At 47.6% G+C, this 26663-nt stretch overlaps 1 protein-coding gene across 1 annotated transcript in view; it reads left to right on the top strand.

The window, feature by feature from the left end:
- Positions 1-20439, top strand: part of LOC144169645 (calcitonin gene-related peptide type 1 receptor-like) — a 260413-nt gene extending 239974 nt beyond the window's left edge. The window contains exons 14-17 of the mRNA XM_077698911.1: positions 6484-6569; positions 8302-8437; positions 12237-12278; positions 19602-20439. Coding sequence (XP_077555037.1) covers positions 6484-6569; positions 8302-8437; positions 12237-12278; positions 19602-19811 — 474 coding nt within the window. The 3' untranslated portion in view covers positions 19812-20439. The remainder of the gene's footprint in view (positions 1-6483; positions 6570-8301; positions 8438-12236; positions 12279-19601) is intronic.
- Positions 20440-26663: the final 6224 nt, after the last annotated feature.

Genomic DNA, 26663 nt, shown 5'->3' with positions numbered 1-26663 from the left:
TATAGCGCAGTGGGCAGAGCGCCACGTACCTCCCGTTGTGAAGGGAGGCGAGAGAGTTCGTGGGCTCGAATCCGGGTGCCGCAGCGTTAATGGCACTTTTTCTGACGTCGTCACTTCCGCGCCACTGAGATCTTGGTGTGCCTGGTGATAAAACCCTTTCGTGTTAAAAAAACCTTTCATAATCTAAACTCAAATTTCTGACTCACCGTGTAAACGGAACCGAAACTGGAACTTCTTGTCAAACCCATGGCCAGCAGCATCAGCTTTTTCCCGTTCCGGCTGTTTAGTTTCTGATTTCTCTTTTTAGCCTCGTTGGCCTCTACGCTTCATCTCGCTAGTCGTCAGCCGTGTTAGCGCAACGAACGCAACATCATAATTCTTACCCCCGTATTCTGAATCCCTCCTCCACTCCATGTGTTTCCTCCACTCGGTCGAGTGCAGGATACGGCAACACCTCCACTCGAGGTCTGAACGTATTTCATAAACATGGTGAGGCCGATCCTCCCAGATCCTCCATTTCGAGCGACCCTCGAGATCGCAGTTTGTGAGGGAGAGCGAAAGGCATCTGGAGGCGAGGTTATTGCAAATTTCTATTCAAGACATGAAAATACGCCTAAAAAATATAGCTTTATAACGTTTTTATTTTCTGTTGAAAAACTATATAGGTATTTTAAGAAATATTAGTTTCTGCGATTGAGCGGAGCACAAAAATGACATAAGCTAGGTGGTGACTAGAGATGGCTGTTTTTTGGTCTGGCCACACTGCGCACATACTTCGGTAGCAGACGATAAATCTGTTTTATTTTTGTGTATACGCTGGTCCCCGTATCTTTTCGTGTCTCCCGTTCTTTCTGATCTTATCGATCACTATGAGTTTCAGCGCCCCCACTCCGGATGACAGCCAAGATAACGATGTCCGCGGAAGGGCTGGTGGTGTAAGCGGTTTTGTTTTCTTGCGTGACGAGCCCATATTTTCGGCCGGAATTGCCGACGCAGTGAGCGCTTAATTCTTTGTTCTTTGCTGTTAACGCCACTATCCTGAGCTAAAAGCCCACATAATATTCAGATTACAAAGGATTGCGTTTGTAATTTGGATGGCACCACGGTAAACCCGGTAGAAATGTTTGCATTCGACAGCACGAAAGCGCGAGGTAGCAGACGAGCACGAGGCGACGGGCACTTCGAGGGGGCGGAGCCTCGCAGAACGGGTAACGCGAAGAAAAAAGAAAAAAAGAAACTGCGCTTTGGAGCAGACGAGACGCTCGCTCACTTCGCTACGGCGATCGTCTGCTTCATTACGCACTGATAGCAGATCACGGTAGCCGTGCCATAGGTTAGTGTCAAACCTTCATTACAGAGTGATTACTTGCGGTACATGACAGCGACAACCTTGTCATTTGAGGATAAAGACAAGTCCGCACAGATATCTCGGAGCTCACCCACCGTCGCAGGAAACATCACGGCGCTTCGAATTACGAGCTCCAACCAACGTCTGACGACGCGGCTTGTCGGCGGCGAAACGTTGACGAAGGCACCCATCACAACTTGAAATGCCCCGGCGCCATAACATTGCAACGTAACCAGCAGCCGCAACGCAGAGAGCAGTGGGTGGCCGCGGTTGCTGGCGTTTGGCTTGAAGGGTAGCCACCTCGGCAGCTCGAGCAGTGGTCGATTTGATAAAGCGGCACCGAGACACGAATTCGCCCTTGCTGAAGTGCCAAAGCCCGTACCTCATGCGCTCTCATGGCAAATTCACGGTGCGAAATCCCCTAAACCTTCATTAAATACCTCGTCAATGCGGGATCCATGCTCCGCGAACTCCGCGAAAGAGGCGCGCGAGCACAGCCGGCTCGAACCGAGAGGAGCGTAGGTGGCCATCTTGAAAATAGTACTGGAGGGCTGTTTCAAGGTAGCACAGACGACACCTTGGAGTGGCTCCTCCAAATCGTCGAGCGGCTCCTCCGTTGGAGTAGACACTCTAGTGGAGGTTACTTTATGAAACAGAAACTCGCTTGCAAGGGACTTCTCGAGCGGAGGCTCGAGTGGAGGGGCGGCTCAGAATACGGGGGTTAATCTAGTCGTTCGGTTACGGTTCAAGTCACCGAGGTGACAGGGCTTAGCTCCCGCCGCCTCGTCCGTGCCATCATGGTGCTATTCGTGCTTCATTACCGCGTTGCCATCTTCTAAAGTCAGTGGCTCGTAAGCACTCGCGAAGTCGAGGCCTGAGGCGGGCACACCATGCGCTCATGTTAGAAAAGAAAGGACACTATTCTTGACTTCGAAAGCGGCTGTCTGATGCATTTTCATGCATTTTTTTAGGACACAGAGACTAACTGTTGCCAAATAAACTTTGTGAATGTTGCACCTAAATCTCCTGTAGTTTTCTTGCTTTCTGAAAAACTATCAGCTACATCCACCTTCCAAATCCTTCGTGTGTGTACGCTCATAAATTTGCACTTTTGCAAATCTCTCTAAGTAAACAGAACTCCTGTTAAATAGAACTAATTTTTTCGGTCCCTTGAAGTTCCGTTTATCGATAGTCTACTGTATTAAAAATCATTGTTGCACTGTCACCAATGAAGCAAAATGAATTCCTACTAAAGGGCTTTGCTGGACGAACTGCACGGTTATGAAGCGATGGCAGAGTGATTGTTTAATACTGTTACTGGAAAAGTTATGTCGCTGCTTGAACGCGCGTTACTGTGAAAGCGCGTAATTTAAAATACTTTTTGTTGACAAAAAATATGTATAATGCGTACCTTTCTTGCGATATGCCTATTTCTTTTTGAAGAGATATTTCTACTTTCAACTGCAAACACCGTAACAAGTACGGATTTGGTTCCACGAAAACACACCTTGCTCAAAAAAATGTTTTCGCCGTGAGGTATCACTTTTGGGTTCTTTTGTAACACTCGGCGTAATTACACAGAAAGGCCACCTTGAAAGGTGCTTTCTCCAAAAGTGTTCCGTGAAGGTCAGTAATGTAAATTAAGATTAGCAGAGATATCTTTGTCCTACACGCTTCGGCCACAGCCCGTTGAAAATCTGCGTCGGTGACGCTTCGTTTTACATGAAAGTTTGCCTGGGGTTTTAAAATGGTGTCGGGTGCTCGCTAGATCCATCGCGCGGCGGAAGCGCTTCGTTGTTTTGCGAGATATTTACATCCGAGATTTATTCGTGCGGAGCTCCTGAACTCTCATTAAATGCAGTTCGGAAGAAGCAGCCTCTCTCTTGGCAGTTTCGTAACAGCTGGCCCTACTGCTATCAGGCGCTTTCTTCTCTTCCCCTAGCGCGTAGGGCGAGCGTGGCGAAGCGGTCCGCCACTGCTCGCTGTCGCTTGCGGACGTCTGTAACAGAAAAACGGCTCGTAAACACCCATTGGCCGCGACGCGTTCCACACACCCGCAGAACTCTGTGTAGGCCAATGCTTACCGGGATTTTCCTCGGATTAGGCCTAACGTTATGGTTTCAGGCCTAACGTCGCCAGTAGTACCCCGCAGCTTGACGTGTGTTGAGGTCGACGTTGCTTAGAACGTCGTTAAGCTCAACGTTCGGGCTATCAAACACTAAGCCAAACAAAGGCGATAGCACATTCCCTCATAGGTGTATTGGCTGACACCTCCGGAGTTCTTCACTTCGTACGACCCCCACATTCTCCCTTAGATACCCATATAAAAGCACACACACCCGCCTTATCTAGCGGCATTATAGTCACCAGCGAGCCGGGCCCTCCTTCACGGCAGCAAACGTAAAAGCATCAACGTCGTCAGCGGCTCTAACATATGAAGTAACGAAAGGTGGCCGTCCATGCAAGTACATGCAAATTGCAGCCGTAAAACTCTAAAACCTTACGCGAAAAGTTCGAATTAGTGGCCGGCGGCATTCTAATGGACATAGATGATATTTTGATATTCATAACTCGTAAGAAGCTCTTAGGTACCTCCGGAGTGCATTTTTAACGAGGAGATAAAATGTTGGTTATCTTTAGGGCTGTACAAGCTGCAAGATGGTTGTATGTCGTCATTTATTGAAGGTGTTTCAGCAATGACGATCTTGTTTGAAGAAGTAAAATAATAACCGACAACTTACTGAGTTTGGGAGAAAAACGAGCTCATGTTATGTTAATTAGCTAATTAACTGCTCACTGGGTGGAAGTGACGATTCGCAACTCGGATCAGCTTAGCGGAAAATTAGGTCTTTGTTATGTCTCACCTCGGATCCACTCGCTCCTCACCCACTGAGCCGTGAGGCTAGAAAATAGACGTAATCACAACAACTCGGATTCAGTTGAATTTCAATAAACTGTGCTCTGAAGGTGGAATAACTATTTGTTGGATCTGACACATCAGACCTAGCTCTGTCGGCTTCTGTTCGTTGACACACCCCGCTTTACTTCTTGCAAAGTAATTAAATCCGGAATTATTCCGCTTTTTTTTTTCGCTTCCTTTTTTTCGTCAATGTATCGGGAAGATTGCAAGACGCTGCTACACCTGGTGTGCTGAACGATAATGGCGACGTCCTATGTTCTTTTCACTCCTAACTGCGGCAGCGCTGCAGAAGCTGCGAGGTGTAAAGAGGTTCTACCCGAAATGCGCGCAACAAAATAGTTCCTTGGCACTACGCCTGTTTCCTTCTGAATTATTTTAATGGAGGCGAAAAACGAAAACGGCTGTGTGTCGAGATTTCAGAGCGCGTCAAAGGTGCCCAGGTGTGCGAAATCTGGAGACCTCCACTACGGTGCGCCCCATATCCGAGCTGTAAGTTTGGCGCATAAAACCCCCAAGATTTGAATTTTTGGGGGGTTTTTGACGAGAGCAGACGACGTAGACGCGGACGATGGAACTTAGGAACATTGAATGTCGTTGCACCTGGTTCCCTCGTTGCGTACCTGTGGTAACTTCCGAAACACTGCACGAAGTTTGTTATACTTCACCTTCAGTTATATGCCTGGGGCTATAATCTAGGGGTTCAAGCGCTGGCTCTGCAGCACTTACGCAGAAGAGATGGCAGCAAGAAGCGAAGGTAGCTCGCATCAACAATATCATAAATCGTTTAGATTGTACTTGCACGCCAAAAGGAAAGCTCACCACAAGTCTCTTTTTCACCGAGAAAAGATGGCCTCCATCCCCCTAGCCCGAGGTGTAATCTGTTAGGTACAGACCTGGAGGCCAGCAAATACATGCATGTTTGCGCTACTGGTTGCTTCGACGAGCGTCTGAGCGGCCCAGGCTCTCGTCCTATCGTGTTTCCATTTATGTGTGAATCTTGCCGCGAATCCAACATTGTTCTGTAGTGACACCATCATCATCTTCATCATCAGCGCCACAATCATCATCAGTGGGGCTGGCACTGCAGCGTCAGTTTTGGAAAAACGCGATCTGAAACGGGACTGTGCACCAGGGAGGTCGCTCCTCTTCGCCGCCCCTCCAAGTTCTGGCCGCGCCCGCTCTTCAATAAAATGGAGGTAGCTGCATCCACACCAAGCGAGTCTGCTTCCTACAATTATATGCTTTGGGCCAGTCGCTCAACACTACGTAGGCATCGCATTGCGTCGTTCCCGCAGGACTGTCGAAGTTTTGCACGGTTTTCTGCCGTACTACCGAATACGGGCGGCGCAGAAGGGGGGGGGGGGGGGGGTAAACAACGAGAGATATTGAATATACAGACCAATTTTGCGAAGCATTTTGACGCTTCCATAAAGTCGTGCTCAGGAGTTCCTACAGTTTCAGTGAACCGAAACAGAAACAAATATTTTTGTAATGGGGTGGAGATTTAATGTGGTTACACAGTTCTTTTATTCTTTTTATTTTTTTTATTTTTTTTTTTGGGGGGGGGGGGGGGGAGAGGGTAACGCACTGACGCTGCACAGCCGACGAGGCGCGCCGTAGTGGAGGGCTCCGGATTTATTTTGACCACCTAGGGATCTTAAAGTGCGCCGAAATCTCGAACACACGGGGTTTTTTTTTTTTACTTTTCGCCTGCATCTGAAGAGCGGTCGCCGCGGCCAGGAAACGAACCCGCGACCTCGTGCTCAGCAGCGCAACGCCTTAGCCACTGAGCCACCGTGCCGGGTGGTTGTTACGCAGTACCCTCTGGATAAAATGCGTGTGGCTCTTCATACCAACGATTTTTTCCCCCTGAGTACATTCTGAAGTTCGCGCTTCGGGAGATCTCGTTTCAAATAAAATCAAACCAATCAAATCAAACCCGTTTATCGCAACACAAAGTGCTCAACAACGAGACAAAGTAACGCGACTTATCTTTGGCTGGTTCCAAAGAAAATTGATGATGATTGTGGGCTTAATTAACACGATGACGCTATGACGCTACACACGCGATGAGGTGCGCCGTAGTGGAGGGCTCTGAATTAGTTCTGACCGCTTGGTGTTCTTTGACGTGCGCCGAAATCTCGATCACACGGGCGATTTTTTTTTTCCTTCGAGACGCGTACCTCATGATCTTTACTGCTTTCTTTTCCTTCAGGCAAACTTCGTCTTCCTGGTCAACATCATCCGTGTCCTCGTGACCAAGCTCCGTAGCACACACACCGATGAGCCAAGCCAATTTAGGTACGGTTTATCCCTTCACGTTTGGACGCGCAATGGTTGGGCGCCATTAGAAATTTCGATGAGTATTTCCAAAGACCTCAATAAATTGGGAATAGTACAAACTGCGATTGGGACCAAAGTAAAACAAAAGGCATGCAAATAAAACTGGATGTGAACACCGTGCTACTTTCTGTCGTTACCTACACATGTCGCTACATATGTCGATTTTATTTGTGCTATCAGGTACAATGATTCCTTCAATCATGAAAAAGACAACAATATAAAAGAATATTGCTTTGCAAAGGATGGGCCAAGCAGGCTTACGCACTATAAACGGAACTCGCCATGGGTTAATCAGTGTGGCGTATTTTGAGAAGAGGGGGTGGCCAGGACATCTCCGGTCAGTAGGCCCTCTAAATTAGCACTGCCAGGCATATACTCCGTGTCACTCACTCATCTCCATCAATACCCATGCTCCAGGGTATCAGCCCCTCTCCATTTCTCCCCGCCTCTTAAAATGTCCGTCGGGATCCGCGTACGAGATCATTTGCGTAATTTTTTTACAGGCACACAAATGTAGTGTTCACAGATGCGGACTGCTGCAAACAACTTCATTTCAGAAGGGTACAATCTTCGCGAAAGCCATTCGCAACAAAACAAAAAGCCGCAAGAAGGCCGCAATTCCTATTACTAGCCTCCATCTATCCAACGCTATATAAAAAATGTCCGAATGTTAAGCTAAATGTGGCATCTATAAGCAATCTAACATTTAAAATCAAGTAATGCCCAGAGCACCAACTCACAAATAAATGCCGAAATTGGGGTTCCTTATGGGCGTCTTGGTTGTTCTTAAGATACATGTGCCATGCCTTTAGATAAGATACATGCACCAATTCTGTGACGCTGTACCGAATGTATACATACGAGTGGAGTGTGTGCGAGTGTTAGTAGCCCCTAAAGCAGGAGAGCGGTTGCGCCATGCTAATATGGAGATTCGCCGGGCTGTGACGGTCATGGGGATGCGTGCCAGAATCGAATTCAGGTGCTTCTGGGTTCGAGTTTGCCAAAACCCATGCATACGTGTGTTTCCTTTCAAGTATTTGTTTTTATTTTTTTAGCCATCGGCCTTTTTCTACCCCATATGTCGGCTATATATACCGTATGTGCGCAAGGGACGTTTGAACTTGTGCGTTTGAACATACTGAGTGAACTAATCCTATAGCATTTATAAACTGCAGTGGCTTTAGGTTCCCGCACGTAAGCAGGCGTAAGTCTATCTCAATTTCACCTTGTATCGGAGCCGCGTATTAAAAGAAAACACTAGATACAGGCCACCGGCCGTGGGAATGTTTCTGGGCGCATTGAATCCCACGATATGCGGCATTCTCCGTTCAACGTGAGCGAAACAGTACAGTTACCCTCCCAGTTCAAGAAGGAATGCGAATTAATTCTATTACTTTCACCAAATTAGCCGCTAAAGTGGCAGCGCTAAGAGGCAAAAAGGTAACGGAGCAAGCTTGCGCAGCGTTTCGAACATCCGTCTTATGTCCCCGAAGCGCCGAATGAGCACCACGTTTCTATACCGGTGCTGCAACGTGTGGTGAAGAATAGTCTGACCACGTAAGCCGTGGTAGCAATCAACTGTGCTGTCTCTTATGTCGTTATGTGCACATTCATCGGGGGGCAGAGCTCTCCGTCGAGCAGAGTATAGATCAACGACGCTGCCACATTACCTATGCTGGTCTCCCTGCAGGAAAGCCGTGCGAGCGGTCCTGGTTCTGTTCCCGCTGTTCGGCATGCATTTCCTGATGACGGTGTACCGAAGTCCCGCAAACTGCGGGGCCTGGGAGGTCTACCAGTACATTAGCAAGGCCTCCGATGGTCTGCAGGTGAGACAAAATGCCGTGCAACACGAAGGTGTATTCAACCTGCTTTTTTTTTACACTCTCTGCGTATTATATGTACTTTTTCGTTCTTTCGCGGTAAACAACCGATTTTTATCCATAGTGTATATCGGCTCTTTGACTGAACATCACTGTTCGCAACAGCCATAACTCAGAAGGCATTGCTGTTGCTAGCAGCTGCTCATTCCCATTGTTAACGTCACTGCAAACCTGCGATTAGCATAAAATTCCTGAGCTAGGACTGTCTTTTCCAGTCGACCCAAAAGGGCGACATTGTGTGCGCAATAATATGCTATAATCAACGATGGTTTAGATCTTTAGCATATGTCTTGTTGTAAAGTGCTATGTAAAGTGCTAATATGTCTTGTTGTAAAGTAGGTTAAAACTACGCATTACTGGTTCTAGCATTTCATAAGAGGCCACCAACCCCTTTTTCGTTGTTACCGACAGCAACATTTCACCTCACGAACAGCTACTGGGCGAAACGAGAATAATGCACGACCATGACGCCCGAGTGGTTCACATTCCCAGTCCACGCCGCATTGTTGGCAACGAAACTACAATGCTTCCGTCCGTTCAGCTTATGAAATATCGGCGACCATACATATTCCGCTGACTATAACGGACGCAGCCAGCGGTGTCCGCACATTTGTCTGGACGACGACACTGCGGAAATGGACCGCCCGAGAATTCACGGGTGCACTTATCGGTACCTTCTACCACCACCCCCAGCTTTCCCGTCACCACGGTATGACGCAACCATTCTTTGCCTCCTCTGGCTGGCGGTGATGTTCAGGGATACTTACTCCTACTTGATGGGAACGGCAGCAAGTGAGGCGTGTGCTGTTTGCGGCATGACAGACCACAGAGGAAATATTTTATGCGAGTGCCAACGTTTTTCATCTGAACGGAACCAGCTTTTGTAAGCTGTGTGGAACCCAGGCTCTCGACGGCCATTCTGTGACGGAAGATCTTACATCAATGGTTCCTTCCATCATCAGCCGACAAGGGGAACGCTTAATTTTATAGCCCGCAAAAGTCTACTGGCAATCATTGATCTCGAACGTCCTGGCTGGTCATACATCTTTACCATCTGTACCTGCCTCATTTTTCTTTTCCTGCTCTCGTGCTACCTTTCGTTTTTCTTTTTCTTTCTACAAAGCTCAGGATAGCAAGGCTGGTTAACATTTATGCCTTTTTCTTTACGAAATTTCATCCTTCATTTGTTCTGCAAAAGCTATAGCCTCGGGTGACACGCACCTGATTTTTCATTTGCGCCGCTTTATGAACCGCGTTATGCCTTTTATGCTTCCCGCTGCAGTAAAACTAATGGCGGTAACAACTCCGTGCCCAAAACCGGAAGCGCGCGCCATTTCAAATCACTTTTTCTCCTCCGTGGTGATAACAGCGATGCCCTTCTTCCAGCTTTTCCGCAGGCGAATGACGTCAGCGGCAATGACGACGACGACGCACGGAGTTCTGAGTACTCCGCTGCAGAGCGGCAACTCTCGCTCTAAAACAAGAGACTGCATTCCTCCTGACCGTATTAACGCCCGGTATAAGGCCGCCACGTGGCTTGTAAATCGCCGCGATAATGGGAGGTGGTCCAACATACTGGAAGTGCAGAATGTGCGGGAACCTCGGGTAGTAGACTGGCAGCAGCAGTAGTACCAGAAATACTGGCGCTCCACGCCTAGCGGCGGAAAGGTTCGCACACCAAGCAAGATTAAACGCCATACACATCTTCCAACAAACTGATGATAATAAATTTCGAATTGCATGCTTTAGTCCTACCTCGGCAGTAAACCATAAAAGGCCAGTAGTTTTCCTTCTATTCAATATTTTCGCATTCGCCCGTTTTAATGCTGCAACAAGCATGGAGGAGAGAAAGAGAGAGAAAAACTTTTAATGAACTCGAAGCTTTTAATGAGCTTTGCCTTCTTGCCTTCCTTGACTGCCTACCGTTATTCCTGTAATAATTCAACGAGCCCCTCATTTGCTCCACTCATTCGCTACATGCATAGCGAGGGTCTCGATTCTGGCAGTCTTGGTGCCTTAGGTAGCTTAAGAGGGTTCAACGCTAGTCGACCGCTCTCGGCATGTTGTAGACGCTCGAGTCGCGGCCCAGGGGTTAAAAAGAAGGCAGCCTTCACCCCCAGTAGTCCGAGTGGCGCTGGCTACCACCCCCAAGCGCAGGAAACAATTACATTAAAGGAGCCATGAAGAGAAAATGCAAGTTGGTTTTATTCGAAAGATTTCGTGTTTTATAGTGCCCCCAGCGCTTGTCCGGATACAAACGGTGCTTTATTCACTGAGAAATTAAACAATTTAGGTTAAAATTTTGATTTTCCCGCTCAATCGTGCGTTTTCGTGGTCCCAAGTGACATCACGGGAACCGACCGCTCTGCAGCCTAGAGTGCCTTCATTCACGCATCCGCCGTACAGGGTAGAGACACGTAACGCTGGCGCCGCCATGTTCGGTTGCTCGCTCGCCGCCGAAGCAAGTCATTGTGTCAAAACCGCGCTAAAATTATCGCCGCAACGCGGTTTACTGAAGAAGTTTGAATCATATTGTCTGTTTCGCGTTGCTAGGTCTCGTGGGAAACGAAAAGAATAACGCGTTGAGCCCGTTGGCCCAATTGCGGCGGCACGGGACCGTTCAAAGGTTGTCCTCACCCTGTACAGCGGTGTTGGTTTGTTCCCGCGTTTCTTTACGTTCCGTAACCTAGATGGCGCCACCATACCGTGACAAGCGTTTGGTTTGTTTTTGCCCGCATTTAAACCTGGCTTGTTTTTGTTCTGGGAGAAAATATTCGTTCCCTGAAACAGTGCTCGCTCGACAAATGGGGTCACGTAAGACACCGTTTCTTGCGTCAATCGGCAAGTGTCGTCTGAGACAACCCCAAGCCCCGTAGTGCTGTGCAGCTAAACCAAAGCATGCTGTGCGCAGTACGAACAGCAGAACACGTCAGTACTTCTATGTTCACATGTGCTTTCGTAACTTCCACTGTTTGTCCCATCATTCTTATTGCTTTGTAAAGAATGTGCCCTAAATTTAGGCGCAAATCGCTCGTTCGTCTAGTTTGTAAGCTCTACCTAATTTGCGTCTGCTTCTGCCAGCCTCCGCCAATCGCAGAGCTTAGCCCATGTGACATCACAGGTTCTGTTGCGGGAAATGAGCTGGTGGGTCGCATGACCATTCCCGTTTTTCCTAATTATGTAGCTTATTTGAGCGAAGTTTACGTTAAAAGTGGTGTCAGTATGATTCTAACGACACAATCTTTTGAATGAACCAAACTTGTGTTTTCTCTTCATGGCTCCTTTAACATAAATACCTGAGAAAGTTGAGGGGAGCCAATCCCCGCCGGTACCGTAGTGGTCATCCCACCAGATGCATATTCTGGAGGCTGTGAGTTCGGATCCCACCCGGCTGGCATGTTTTTCTCCACTTTCTTTCTTTCAAAAATCTGTATCTGCTCCAAGGATAATAAATTACCTACCACATTCTCTCTTTTGCTTTCCTTGGCTTTCTTCCTACCTTTATTTTTGTAATCAGGTGGAGAAACCTAATTAACCCAAGTCGAATGATCGAGTGACAGTTGACTGCTCGTCAGCTGGTCTGTTTCCCCGCGAACAGGCTTTGCCAAGGCCCTATATGCTTTCTTCTGCTTAACACAAAGAGCTTGGTTTATGCATCCTGGGCCAGCGAGTAGTACTGTAACAGTTTATCAGAGTGTAGCTTTCGTTCTCTGCTTCACTGTACCCCCTTTCTTTCTTCTTGCAGGGATTTTTCGTTGCTGTGATATTCTGCTATCTGAACGGGGAGGTAAGTCACGTGTAATTGTTTTTCCGTGCTGTTGCTTCGCCGACCTTTTATTGTAATAATCCGAATTCTTTTCCGAGCCTCTGATACACAACATTGCTCTGGAAGTCTACGTTTTTGGCAATGGCGCTGTTATCTGGTATGTTATGGCGCCAACCTGTTGACAGGCGTAGCAAAAACGAGTTAACCATCAAAAACTTTGCGCACATCAGTAAATTGAAAGAGTGTAATTCAAGTTTCATTGTACTTAAACGTAGAGGCTAAGTTTTGATTAAGGATTAGGCTTCGAGATAATGTCTTTATAAAGGATAATTTTCACTTGTGATAATTTGGCTCAGTTGGCCCAGAATCGTGTTTGGGACGTTACGAGAAAGGACGTTTTTTGACACGTTCATCGGTATAATTCCATTAGTTTTTTTTACCCCTGCAGCTGCTTTGTTTTTTATTGTTGTCTGCTTTTCCTGTATCAACAATAAGTTCCAAGAATACCTTGCCAAATGCCTTGAAAACTATCCGTGGCACAAAATCTCGTTGTTGCGGACTGCCTTAATTAGGGCTAGCGACGCTGTAGTCTCAAACTAGACAGCCCTCCAAACCTAGTTATAGTTTGCTAACCCGCGCAGCTGTCTTCCAAGTACACACCTTCTTGTTCGTTTCTCTGGCAGCTAGACACTTAAAAAAACATTTGAGTGACTATTTTGTTGCATTCAATGCTTGCCGTGGGAAGGGGACGGTCTTGGGGAGTCAATTTGTTCAGTCATACCGCTATTTGGCTCACGCTATAACAAGTTTTCTTTCCCACCAACGAGTTAGATTAATTTGCGGGCAATGCGAAAAAGGATGGTTCCTGGGAATTACGCCTGATGCTATGGCACAATAATAACTCCCAGCAACAAAATGGCATGACATGTTCAGAATGGCGAGCATATGCAAACATGTGTTCTCTTTTGTACAGGATCATCATTTTTCAACACTTCTTGTTTGCCTTTAACGGCAAGTGCAGGCATATTCAATTGTGTCGTAATTTCTTGTCCGGGTGACAGTTGTCTCTTTTCATGGGTGTTTTCTTTTTCTTCAAGGCGTCTAGATGGTGCGTGTGCCGATCAGCGCGCTGTTGTTTTAAGGCGGCAGGCAGTGTGCACATATTTTTCTGTCTAGAAGGTAACCGTGAGCTAGGAACCTTGAGTGTTTACTCGGATGCCACCGTGCTTCTCGTGCCTGATATGAGGTTCCATCGTACCTCCCTTCTCGCGTTTCTTCGAAAGACAGAGGTCAGGTTACGAATACACCTCCATACTCGTCTTCTCATACGCCGAAAAGCAATCTATCTTCCCCCATCCTCCCCCGGCTCCCGCTTGCCAGAAAGGTATGAGTAGCTTTTCAGAAATTTCTGGTTTCATATCGCTGCATGTTATGCCACTTTAGGCTGAAGCCGGACCCTCGGCCCACAATCTACCCGAGGGGCAGGCCGACTCATCTAAAAAAGAAACACACCTTATTTTTTGTTCTTGTCGATTCAGCCCGTCATCAAGTTATCCAAGCTTGCACCGTGCAGGGTCCTATGGTCCCCCAACTATATGTACATCAGCTAGTGATGAAAACACAACAAATACGACAAATGCATGAGCCAAATACAACACAACGATGCGTTCGGTATACTGGATCGCAGAAAAAATACACAAAACTTATAGTTCGCCACACACTCCCACACCCCGGTCAGTTCCTCTCAGCAACAGCAATGTTCAGTACAACGCAAACATTATGATGTTTCGGTAATTGCCTGTAAAACACTTATGGCAAAGGCATTGCCACCCGTATATGTTATATTTCAGGCTTTTCATGTGTAAATAGACCGGACCCTCTCAGAATGAGGTTACACGTGCTTCTCTGGAAGCGTTTCTTTCATCATGTCTTAGTGTACTCAAACATGGGCTTATAAAAACACGCTCTCCCACTATGGCTAGTCGTGGGCTTACTACCCACATCATTAAAAAAAAAACCCGCCACGGTGAAGAAACAGCTGTGTAGGAGAACTTGTTACAACCGCGATGCACAGAGAGCCCGCAAACAGACCCCGGCACTGTGAACTCAAAACCAGACAAGTATGTAAGTACGAGGTGGTGCCCCTGACAAAAAGTGTTTCACGTTACCAGCTGGCACCAAGGTGTCAATAAAGCGTCAATGAACAGTCGAAGCAAAATGCATGCTTTAGAGCGACATGCTTAGGAGCCACAGATGTGTTTTATGTCAATTGACCCTCCTCAAACTTTCCTGACAGTTCTTATGCATCCCACAGCAACCTTCCAGGTGCGTATCAATTGGTAAATTACTAGTTCGTGTACAATTACCTGATTTGCGATTGGTTGCATGTTGTAGGCCCCTACAGACATTCAGAAACACCAGAGAGGGCTCGACTCGCAGCGTTCAATACCGTCCTGTTGCTCACCTTCCAATAGAAAAGGCACCAGAAAAGTTGCTCCTTTTGATAATCTAATCTCACCACGCCAAAACAGGACTCACAAATTAGTGCGGAAAGTTGGTCAAGTTAGTACTGGGGTAACTGGGGAATGTTTTCTAGCGTTTCTCACGTCCGTATTCTTCTCTAAGTTCCCGTCTCTTTTGCGCTAGTAAAAAGCCCCAGCTATCCAAGCACTCACAAATAGCTCGTTGATGTGGAATGAAAAAGAGTGGCCCCTGCACCTCCCAGCAGCACAACATCGACACAGTTCGTAGCTCATTATGTTCAAAGAGAAAGTTTCTTCCACTGAAGGCACTTGAGTGAGGTTAGCTTTCTCGGTGAGCCCGTGGAGCATTTTCGCGCCAGAATTCATGTTCAAAATTCATGGATGTGTCCACCAGCGCCAGGCAGCTGTGGCGGTGCCGTTCCTTCTGTCTCCTCCCTTCGACAGATTCAGGGCCAGATCACGCGGTCCATCGAGCTCGTGAAACTGGAGTCGTCGCTGGCCAGGGCGAACGACCGGCGGCGTTCGACACGCACCCAGGTCCTAGCTTGCTGACGGGGGCCCCCGCATCGCTCGCCCCGCAGCGCCTCCGGGGGCCCCTACGGCGTCGCCACCGCTGCGGCTAAGCGCGCTCGGCCCTCGCTCTGTCCTCTGGGGGAGCGTGTCCCGTGAGTTCGACGCCGTTCACTTGCTTCCTTGCTCCATACCGCCTTCCTCCCCACTGCGTGCTCAGTTCCGGCATTTCCCCCTTTTACTCTCATTTACATTGAATCTTTCGGCGTGCCGCTGCAGCCGTGGGACTGAATGCTTTATAACTCCCAGCTCTTGCTTATTGAAAGGCTCCTCGTAGTATCCGGCTGAACCCGCCCGATGATATGGAAGAGGCTTTCGTCCTGAAGTGGACTCTAAAAAAGAAAGAAAAAACGATCGACTGTAATAGGGCAGCCAGTCCGGCGAGTTGGAGTATACTCATGATGGCCACCGTGAACAAAACAAGAAACAAGTAGAGTGGGGGCTACGCAGGCGCAATCTTGCAATTGAAAGTTTCATAAAATTTGCAATTGTTGACAGCGCCTGCGCTGTCCCACTCTTGTGGGCGTTTGTTTCGTTCGCGCTGGCCTTCACATAATGATGATGGAGACGACGACGACGACGACGGCGATGATGATGATGATGATAATTATGATTATGATGATGATGATCGTGGTGCGAGTTTCTCGGAGCCGAATTTCGCACTGACCATCCATGCGGTGTTCTCTCACCGCTTGGCAAGCTCTACCATCAATGCACTTCGGTACCCTCCCCATGGCGTACAGTGGAGCGATCACGCAGCCATGGACCATGCCCCAATAAGCGACGATATTTCGTGCAGGGAAATTTGCGTGACATTACGAGGTGTTTTTGGAGCGCCGGAAGATTTAAAGCGAAGCTTTATACGGCACGACGAAAGAGCAATCCGGCGGTCCCGTGTACGCAGAAAACTCCCGGCGCAACCCTGTTCGCAGGCGCGAAAAAACCCGGTTGGTGAGTAGTTGGAAGTAAAAGGAGAGAGATTGGCTGTGTTAATAGATGACGTAGCTGCCGTCTCGCATCTACCGACACTGGCAAGTGGGAACGGCGCATCGGAGGGAGCGAAAAAGCGTCTCTCTCGCAGCAGAGCGTACGCTCAGCGAGCTTCTGCGTGAAGCACAACTCAGGCGACAACGGAGGGCAGAAGCGTGAAGAGTTGGAACCATCTGTACGGAGTTCATGAGCGCATTTTTTTAAATTCCCCAGCCGGGAAGGAGATTGCACCCACTCCCCCACTTTATAGGGGCGAAGTACTCACCAGTGTGCTAGAGATTACAATCTAGCCGCAATTAGTATTTAATGCTTAGTGTGCAACCTGCCACCGCATCCCCGATGTCCTTGCGCGCTATCACATATTTTCCGCAAAATTAAAATTGGAAGTACTAACATTCCAGACACCACTGTAATTAACAATTATTTAGTGTAAACAGACCATCTGCGGATCATTTGTACTTTTGTTAATCAACGATTTAGTCGGAATGAAAAAGGGAGTTTTTTTATTGAGGGAACCTAGCCGAATATGTTCGCAAAATTGTGGAGAGTTTAAAAAAGGCACATTTCGTAGTTCCCGCGAGAGTTTCTTGAAGGGTATAAAATCCGGGGATCTTTCGAACTAAATATCTGAAAAATGTATTTCATTTAAAAGAGCAGTGAAAATAACGTGAGGTAGCCTTCATCACGCCGAATGATTATATAGTTTGCTTTGGAACCCTCACAACAGGTCAGGGGGGGACACCGCCTTAACAGAAACACTGACACCTATGCTCTCACAAAAGCTGTCTTTGCAGGATTGTATGAAACGTGACTATAGGCTGTCAAGTGTTGTCTGAATTGGCTTTCCCAGCACATTACAATGTTTGTGGAGACGTTCAGTTGCCTCTTTGAAATCTAGCACAGCCTTCCGGAAATTCTTCCTTTCCTTTTACCTGCATACCGTTATCACTTTCCCAGCCTGGACCGCGTATTTTGCAGACCTGGCCGCACCCAAAGTGCGCCTCTTTTTGGCGTCGCATAAGAAGAATCGCAGAACAAATAAAGCATTTTGTTAGGCTAAACCGACCTAAGAGATACGTAAGGCTCTTATTTTCGAAGAAAACGGGTACAATTCAAATCAGTGGACATGCTGATTTAAAAAATATTCGTTTTGTTAAAAAGAAACAAAGAACCGCTATAGGGCTCGAACCCAGGCCATTCGCGTGCAGATACACGACTCCACTCGCTCGGCCAATTTAGGCCGAACAGGAAAGCCGCATTAGCAGTTGCTCATGAGAATAGGTGGGGTACTCCAAAGGAAACCAGTAGATAACGCTGGTGGCGGTGCGTCCTGGCGGCAAGATTTGTCAATCACGCACCAGGGTCACTTGCCTCCAGTTTCAATAAAGTTTTGAATTTATGCTTTGTTGTCCGAAAAACACTTTTGAAGCCTTAATTTATCATCATCATTATTATCATCATCGCGACCACTTGTGTGTGTCCACTGCATCTCGGAAGCATCTCCCAAACATTCCCGGCCCCTTGCATCGTGAGAAAACATTCCCGGCTCCTTGTATCGTGAGTCTGTCGAGTCCCAAACTGCCTTCTACACTGAAATGAAACTCGAAAGGAAGTGACGAGTTTCAGGAGAGTGGTTTTAGACAAAGCTGTTGACCAAAGTAATACCGGTAGAGGTGCCGATTCCACCAACCGCTCGTTAACTCCCGCGCAACTATCACGCAGCCTGGTTGCTGCAGTTTTTTCGGTATGGCGAATAGTTTTTAAAATTAGCCACTTCCGAAAAAACTACTCCCATTTAAGATGAGTTCCTGTCTTGCACCATAAGCTGAAAAGCCGGAGAATTGTGTTGACTGGCAGAGTTAAATTTGCCGTGACGCTGTTCCTTTCTGGTCTATACCGACACGTTTTCCACTGTAATAAGACATTTCCTTTCAAGATTTCCTTCTCCGCTGTCAAAGACTGTGCGTTTTGTGTTTGAGTGGTGACTGAGGAAACGAGATTCTGCCGTTTCTGGGTGGTTACATTACAGACGTGCCATCTCATGCTTCGCACATGCCAGACGATGTTTCAAAAACGTACGGTTTTTTTTTTTTTTTTAACGCGGGCGGTGATTTAGCTCGTCGGCTCTGGCAGCAGCTTTTTTCATTAAGGGGGCAACACCTGTCGACGGGCGGGAAACTGAAAATACTTCGTTCTAGCTACATGCTTTACCTTGACGTGTCAACGTTAGTCTATTTGTGCAAAATGGAGTGGGTGAGGTGTGCCGCTAATTTCATGGGCGGCACGTCGCCGCATAGCGCCGCACAATGTATCCGGTGGTTTTACCATGATGGGGCATTTGTCTTCTATGTCTCTATCCCTTTTATATATGCCTCTTCATTGAAGCGTACAGTTTCATGCGTATGAAGCGTGCAGCTTCCTTAAGATTTGCCTGCAATGACCTAGGAGGTGAAAGCAGCGCAACAATCACTCGCAGTTTAGTGAGACGATGATGGCGCTCTTGCAGGCGGATGCGGCAGGAAATTTCTGGCCAACAGTAAATGCACTTGCGTGCATGAGCCACTACGGCGCTGCGAAAGAGCTTAAGTTGGGGGTTGGGAGGATACGGAGGTTAGCTATACTTTATCGGGGCCGCTCTTCCTCACGATCTCTCAGTCGTCGCTGGACTGACTAAATTCGAATGTGGTGACGTATATATGAACATTTATATAGAGAGAACTGACTTGCTGCTGCTTTTCGGGGTCTCCACAATTCTTTAGCCTGAACAAATTTAAATTGGTTTCTTGGAGTGCATACCCACCTATCAGAGAAGTCGCCAGTGCGGTGTTTGTCACCGGAAGGATTAATCCAAGCGCGGGGAAGTGCGGATATGTATTATTTTGTTTTATTTCAACGTGTACATTTACAAATTTCTACCCTTTTCGTGTTCAGTGTTTGTGAAATTATGTCTCCTAGAATAATTATAAGTCGCCAAAATGCAGCAATCTCTTGTTATAACGAAATCGCTCCGTTCCATCAAATTGTTTTACGATGTCTACCGCAATGCATAGACATCGAATTACTCGCCTTTTTAACGGAGGAGTGCTCATTTCCGACGCCAGTTCACTGCCACGAGGACTTACAACGAGGCTTTACTTTTACTTGCGACTTACCCAAAATGCGTATGGAGCGAAAATCTCGTTGGCGGCTTTCTGATCATATTTGTTGCACCCATAAGGAAATACCAAGCACTTCTAAAAATGAACTGCTCGTTCCACCACCAATATTCCTTTTTTCTCTTCGTTTCGCTTGCTGACCGCAGGTGCTCTACCTCCTACGGCGCTCGTACAGCCGCTACCGGCTGCAGAGGGGCCTCTCCAGCCGCAGGCGACAACGCATGGCCTTGACTCGGGTGTCCGTGTCCACGCACGAATCGTCGATCGGCGACTCTGCCAGCCGGAAGAGCTCTATCGACAAGTACGCTTGCGGGCCCAGTGGCGAATCAGTCCTTGAGGACGACGTCTGGAACTGACCCCGCCATCCAACTCTTTCTCGGCTCCCGCCTCCACAGCGTGGCTCACGCGTTAACTGCCTTTCCGAGCCACTTCCAAGCGTTTTAGTCGACAATGGTTGCCGGCTGCTGTAACCTATGGAGACGTCCCTTTAAGGTTACTGCAGAACCATTGCTTCTTGGTTCCGACAAATGAATCTTGAGCCAAATGACGACAACATTATTCACGAGACTTGTCTGACCGTCGTCTCAACGCTCTAAAGACGTGCCCGTGCAGACTGTTCTTCATTCATGTGTTGTGGGACATTCACGATAGGAGGCGACTATGGCGCAGTTGTCGCTTTCTGCTTCTGTGCACCACAGCGGATATCTTCTCTCATTGGAAATGGACCTGTGAACAACGGCGAACTTGGTGTTCTCATTAGCTCACGCCCGAAGGTATTCACCGTTCACCGAGCGGCTACAGTCTCCGGATGCGTCTACCTTCTTTTCTGTCCTCCTTCCGTGGATGTGAAGGATGAGATACACTGGTTCGTTGCTGACTGTGAAATCGGCTCGGCGTTTCAGCCAGTGGCGAAGAATGCCCGAGAACTACTCTTTTTCGCGTCTATAAATGAAGCCCGCGGAAAAACAGGGCCTCGTGACTGTCCTCCGTACTCCCTCATTTATATCAAATGTACATTATTTCTTATACCACTCTGCAACAAGCATGCTAATGCTTATCGTCATAACAAAACAAATGTCCGCTAAACAGACAGTTCCCGAGGTGGCTCAATGTGTTAAGCTATGGTGCGCGAAGCCATACGGGCGATTCAGGTTGGTGTGACTGCATTTTAAATTAGTGTCGAATATAAAAACAACGATGTACGGTTAAAATTTTTTGCTTATGGCTAACATGCAAAGCGGTGGCGAGAAGCGTTTAAATGTGCCTTCTCATTTTCCCGGCCGCCTGGAGCTTCACCGACATTCCAGTAGCTGGCCTATGTAGTCTCACTACCGAGACGCGTAGGGCTACAATCGACAAAATCTGGTTGATTCCTCTTTCATAGGAATCGGTAAAACACGAAAGTGAAATGTGCAGCGAAATCTGCAGCCTAGCATGATTTGTGGGTCGGTGGCTGTCTTGTGGTTGTGCTTGGCGAGCGACATCTTGTTGGCGGGTAGCTTTGGCAAAGGTGTACTGGCGTCATTTCCGTGACGACGGATATGACGTCAGGGAAATTTTGGTGTACCCCGGCACAAGACACTTTCGTGTTAAAATATAAAAACTGAAAACGAACAACCATAAGTATAACGTAGCATTTAGTACTAAAGGTTGCTTACCCGCAAGACGACCCTGTGTGCAGGGGTGCACCCTTTACAGGCCGCTTGCTTCGTTCTATCGGCGTCACTTCCGTGATGGATATGACGCAAGCGAAATCTTGGTGTGTCCGGGAATAAAACACTTTCGTGTTAAAAAGAGAGTACAGCACAGGCACCTGAGCCATTCTTTTTGTTTCTCCTTGCGTGCCGGGTACGCTCAAATGGCATTCATTGCAGATTCAAAGAATCACCGACGAACATACAGACAGGCTGTCTTAGTTTAGGCCTAATTAGTACATGTGGTTTAATTGAAAACCACAAGGCGGGGTCTTCAGGTCGCGTTTTCTATGCCTCCCTTGGGCACACCGTTGTCTCTATTGTTCCCTACAAAGCTTTAAGAGTAACACAGCTCTCAGCCGAATTCGGCCTCCTGCTATTTTTCCTAGTTATACTGCTTCAAGCGCTAAACAATAATCTCGACCGAGTCTGCGCGATAAGATTGCATTATGGCCCCTCTTTTTTGCGGATCTTTGTCGTGAAAGAAAGCCAATGCAAGTGCGACGTAGGCACCTGCATTCTGGAAGAATCAGAAGTTGTGCGACGGCGGGGCCAAGTGTCGCATAAATTTACTCTGCTTTTTCCCAGCTCTTGCAAACTGTTATGGCGCTGGTCCGAATGCACGACAGCGGCAGTAGTGCTGGCACTGGCCACAGAATCGCTATGCAACCTTGCCTTGCGTATACCGGCGCCGTTTCAACCCGGCGGTGAAAACAAATTAGGGAAGCTTGCATTCACAAGCAAGACTTTAATGGCGAAGCTCTTGTAGGTGAGCATTGATGGAAACACAGTTAAGTTTCAGTATCATTGTTTATTTTCATGGTTGCTGTGCGTCATATGCATCGAAGAGGTCGTCGTCTTCTCCGCGGCGAGTGATGGATGTGAAGTCATCTTCAGCATTCTACACTTGCACTAGCTCTTCGTCATCGACTAGAGGCACCGGTGGCGAAATCCGGAAGTCGTCTCGCAAAGAACTGGCACACTCGTAGCAAAATCTCCAATTATATATAATGGCTTCTAGAGAATGACGCGGCCATGGTGACCTCTCCCAAGCAGGGTGTCTTTTCATTAGCGCTGGAGTTTGTTTGTTTTGTTTTGTTTTTTGCTAAGGCCACTGAGTGAGCCGGTGAGCCGGGGACGCGGTGGTCGCCGCGGGTCGCGCGTTCACGAGCGCTGGGCGTTTTCTTGATATTTTTCCCCGCAATGGCGAACTTACGGCCTGTACAACACCGCAATTAAAAAGCGGGCTACACAGAAAATGTAACCCTCATCCCTTGCAGTGCACGCTTGTACCCCAGGAGTTAGGGTTGTCCGCAATTCTCACCCCGCACACATAGCCACTCTGTTTTGTAGCAGAAAAGGTGACGTCTTGGAAGACCGCGCCATGGCTTCGCTCTCTCTCCCTGTCTCTCTCTCGATATATATATATATATATATATATATATATATATACAGAAAGATAGGTCAGCAGTCGACAACGCCAAAGGAGACCCCTATGCCTCCTTTGGCGTTGTCGACTGCTGACCTATCTTTCTGTATTTCCTCAACGAGCCCCTCATTTGCCTATATATATATATATATATATATATATATATATATATATATATATATATATATATATATATATATATATATATATATATATACAGGAAGAAATGCCGGCAGTCTACAACGCCAATCAAGGCATAGGGGAATGGTTAGACTATTTTTTACCGTTAGTGACGTTACATTATTTTTTTATTAATTACATGAGAAAGAAAGAAAGAAAAATACGCACCCAGAGTGGGGACCGAACCCACGCCTTTCGATTAGATCTCGAATGCCTTACCAATTCGTTATTTGGTAAGGCCGAATTGGTAAGGCATTCGAGATCTAATCGAAAGGCGTGGGTTCGGTCCCCACTCTGGGCGCGTGTTTTTCTTTCTTTCTTTCTCATGTAATTAATAAAAAAATAATGTAACGTCACTAACGGTAAAAAATAGTCTAACCATTCCCCTATGCCTTCTTTGGCGTTGTGGACTGCCGGCATTTCTATCTGTATTTCCTAACGAGCCCCTCATTTCCAAACCCTATATTTATATATATTGTAATGGAGATTGCTTGAAGTGCTCTCGCCGTCCAATCCCTCTTCACCCACCGGTCAATCCCCGAATGAGCATGTAGCACGGATCAACGGCTGTCATCACCGGTGCGTGATCGCGCGGCTCGAGTCGAATCCTCTGGCTGGTTCACCTTGGACGGTTTTGCCTTCTGATCCCTGTCCAACGGACTCTGTCTTCCTTTCAATAAACCCCTTTGCAATACATACATATATATATATATATATATATATATACATATATATATATATATATATATATATATATATATATATATATATATATATATATATATATATATATATATATATATATATATATAACTTTTTTGTGGCGTTGCACTGCTGAGCACGAGGTCGCGGGTTCGATTCCCGGCCGCGGCGGCCGCTTTTCTGATGGAGGCGAAAAGCAAAAACGCCCGTGTGTACGAGATTTCGGCGCACGATAAAGATCCCCAGGTGGTCAAAATTAATCCGGAGCCCTCCACTACGGCGCGCCTCATCGCCTGCGTTGCGTCGGCGCGTTAAACCCTACAATCAATCAAATCAATCAACTTTTTTGTGCGTGCGTGGGAGAACTAATTGATTGATTGATTGTGGGGTTTAACGCGCCGACGCAACGCAGGCGATGAGGCGCGCCGTAGTGGAGGGCTCCGGATTAATTTTGACCACCTGGGGATCTTTATCGTGCGCCGAAATCTCGTACACACGGGCGTTTTTGCTTTTCGCCTCCATCAGAAAAGCGGCCGCCGCGGCCGGGAATCGAACCCGCGACCTCGTGCGCGTGGGAGGACTATATATGTCCAACAGCAACGTGCGTGTGTAAGATGGGAGAGTGGAACCAATCCGCTTCATGACTGCAGTGCGAGCGTTCTTCACCAGTTCATTGCAATTTCCCACGGTTTTAGCTCCTTTTGCGAAATAACCAAAGTAGACACGCCCAAGCTCGCAATTTTACTTTCAAACCACGCAAGGCGGAAGATTGCAGAGGTATGGGGAGTGGGGTTAGTGTATGAAGCTAATTCAGTTCGTCTACGCAAGTCAACCACTCACGTCTCTCTTTTTAAGCATGACTCCTGCCAAGGTGCCCGCCCCCCTTACCGCTGCAAGAACCTGCTCATAAGGGGGGAGCAAAGGTCTGAGGAGCGCACAGGTAAGCCATGGACATCCGCGCTGTTGCGCTGCCAAGACACGTCATCCTCGTGCTGCAATGCAAGGACGAACCTGAACAACATACGGAAACGAAGAGCCACCCAAATGCGGCTAGCATGGGACTCCATTCTTAATTAAGCAGCGTCGAGGACTGGGCAAACAGGAGAGGGTGGCCCGAGTTGCCTAGTACCCTATTCGACGGGGAGTGTCCGTTTAAAGACACACATCGCTCACGAACGACACATTCCGGACCCCGTGTAACGTCGGCGACAAGCTCTGGTCCACATTAGGCGGTCCATGATGATTGCTGTTCTTCAAGTACCAAAATAAGAAGGATACACATTACGTTGCGCTGACCTGTACATATGCGGCAGCCGAAGTTACGGATTCTGTTGGGAGACTTTACAGGAGTGCGATTTGTGGCCCTGACAAGACGCTTGTAGATGGCACGTGGAGAATAACTGTTACAAAATGCGCACGCCTATATTAACCACAAACTGCATTAATAACTCTTATTCGGAACGCGGCATCACATTTCTTTTTGTACCATTAGAGGAACCTGACGCTGTGCAAACGCGCATGAACATCGCCAGTACAGCGATGTACATTCGTTGATGCGCGGCGCTTGCCATGGCCTACAGTCGGGCGAATTTGCGTCCCCGGCTGCTTTGACAGCATGAGGTGCCATGCGATCGCGTATTTCCGCTTACATGGATTAAAACTGGGCAATCTAAGAAGGGTTCCAAAATGGGTGTCTGCGGACCTCCATGGTCGACAGGGGCACGCACCGGACGTCCTCTCTCGCATTTTTTTAAATACTTTTGCAGAACGTTGCCATAAACGCAGAAAAAAAGCACGAAAGAATGGCTTTGTGGCGTGGCATGTATGCTCGGTTGTTCAACTATTCCGCAAGTATCGATTGTATAACCCCAAACTGCTATCCACACGGATACAAACGAGTCTGCTGGACGATCATCTGGGCAACTTGCGCTCCTATGTGGTAGTGGCAGCGGATGCATTAAAACGTGCGGAAAGGGTGGGCGGGAGAATTTTCAGCCCACAACTTTATTGGTCATTTTCTTATCGTTTACCTGACTTTACTCCTGTATTCGAAGCTTAGTTTCGTTGCAATAGTTTTGGCCTCAAAAAAGGTTACCTCCACAATATTTAAATTTTGCTGTCATTTCACATTCCCTGTCGGTTTGTACAGCGTTAAGATTTCCAAAAAAGTTAATTACTCATTCGTACCTGCAACCCAGGCCACAGGGGCCTATGGCTCAATAAAACGGCTGATTCTTTGGCCGTATCAGCTTCAGATGGCCCTCCGCTAGACCTCAGCCCTACTCCATTTCTCCTGGCGCGAGCAAGGTTCCACAGATACCAACGGCTGTAGGGATAACACAAGAAGGTGCTATCACATGCTTGTACGACTCTGCTCATCTAGATCAGACTTGGGACGCGCAATTTTGCGAGTCCCACCAGCGTGAACTGACCTTAACCAGCATCAGATGTCGAATACCACAGCTTAATTTTTATTTGCATCGCGCTGGTCTCACCCCCTTCGGCCTTTGTACTGCTTCCGGTGAAAGGGAGACAACTGAACACTTTTTCTTGCATTGCCGTGCTCTTTTTTTCTCTAGAAAACTTTATTTACCCGCATCAATTCAACGCCTTGGCCTTCCTCTGTCGATGCCTGTGCTCCTTTCGTTCGGGGCCACATCCCCGGAGTTCTGTCACAGAGGGGTGGTTGCCCCACTGAGGGGGTGTCCCAGAGGGTGAGAGAGGGGGGGGGGGCATTCACGCGTATATATAAGAGCAGAGACCAGACGCCTGACCAGTTAACCGGTTCAAAAATTGGTTTTTTCGCCTATTCTCCTAAAAATGACATTAATCCCTGATTCTTCTCCAGTTCTATTATACAATTCTGTAACTGTTTCCCCAATACAATTCACAGGCTGACTTTACTGGGCTATGAGGTGGGCGTGTTAGCCCAAAAAGCCACCCTGTTTCTTGGCCAGTGCCGCCCGTGGGTATGTGCCATCAGCAAAGGAGCAACAACAACAACAACAACAACAACAACGGGCGAACACCAGTGTGTCTGCGCTACCACCTAGCCAGCCTTTTACTTGTGCAAAGTCAGGACGACCGCTGGATGCTATAGCCAATTGTGCACTGCAACTTACCCGCTGCGGTGGCTCAGTGGCGAAGCAGCTGCACTGCTGAGCACGACGACGCAGGTTCGATTTCCAGCCGCGGCGGCCGCT

The sequence above is a fragment of the Haemaphysalis longicornis genome, unplaced genomic scaffold, assembly GCF_048455015.1.
Source record: "Haemaphysalis longicornis isolate Haplotype H1 unplaced genomic scaffold, Haemaphysalis longicornis Haplotype H1 scaffold_2, whole genome shotgun sequence".
NCBI classification, from domain to species: domain Eukaryota; kingdom Metazoa; phylum Arthropoda; class Arachnida; order Ixodida; family Ixodidae; genus Haemaphysalis; species Haemaphysalis longicornis.
This window is presented reverse-complemented; position numbering and strand designations above follow the sequence as displayed.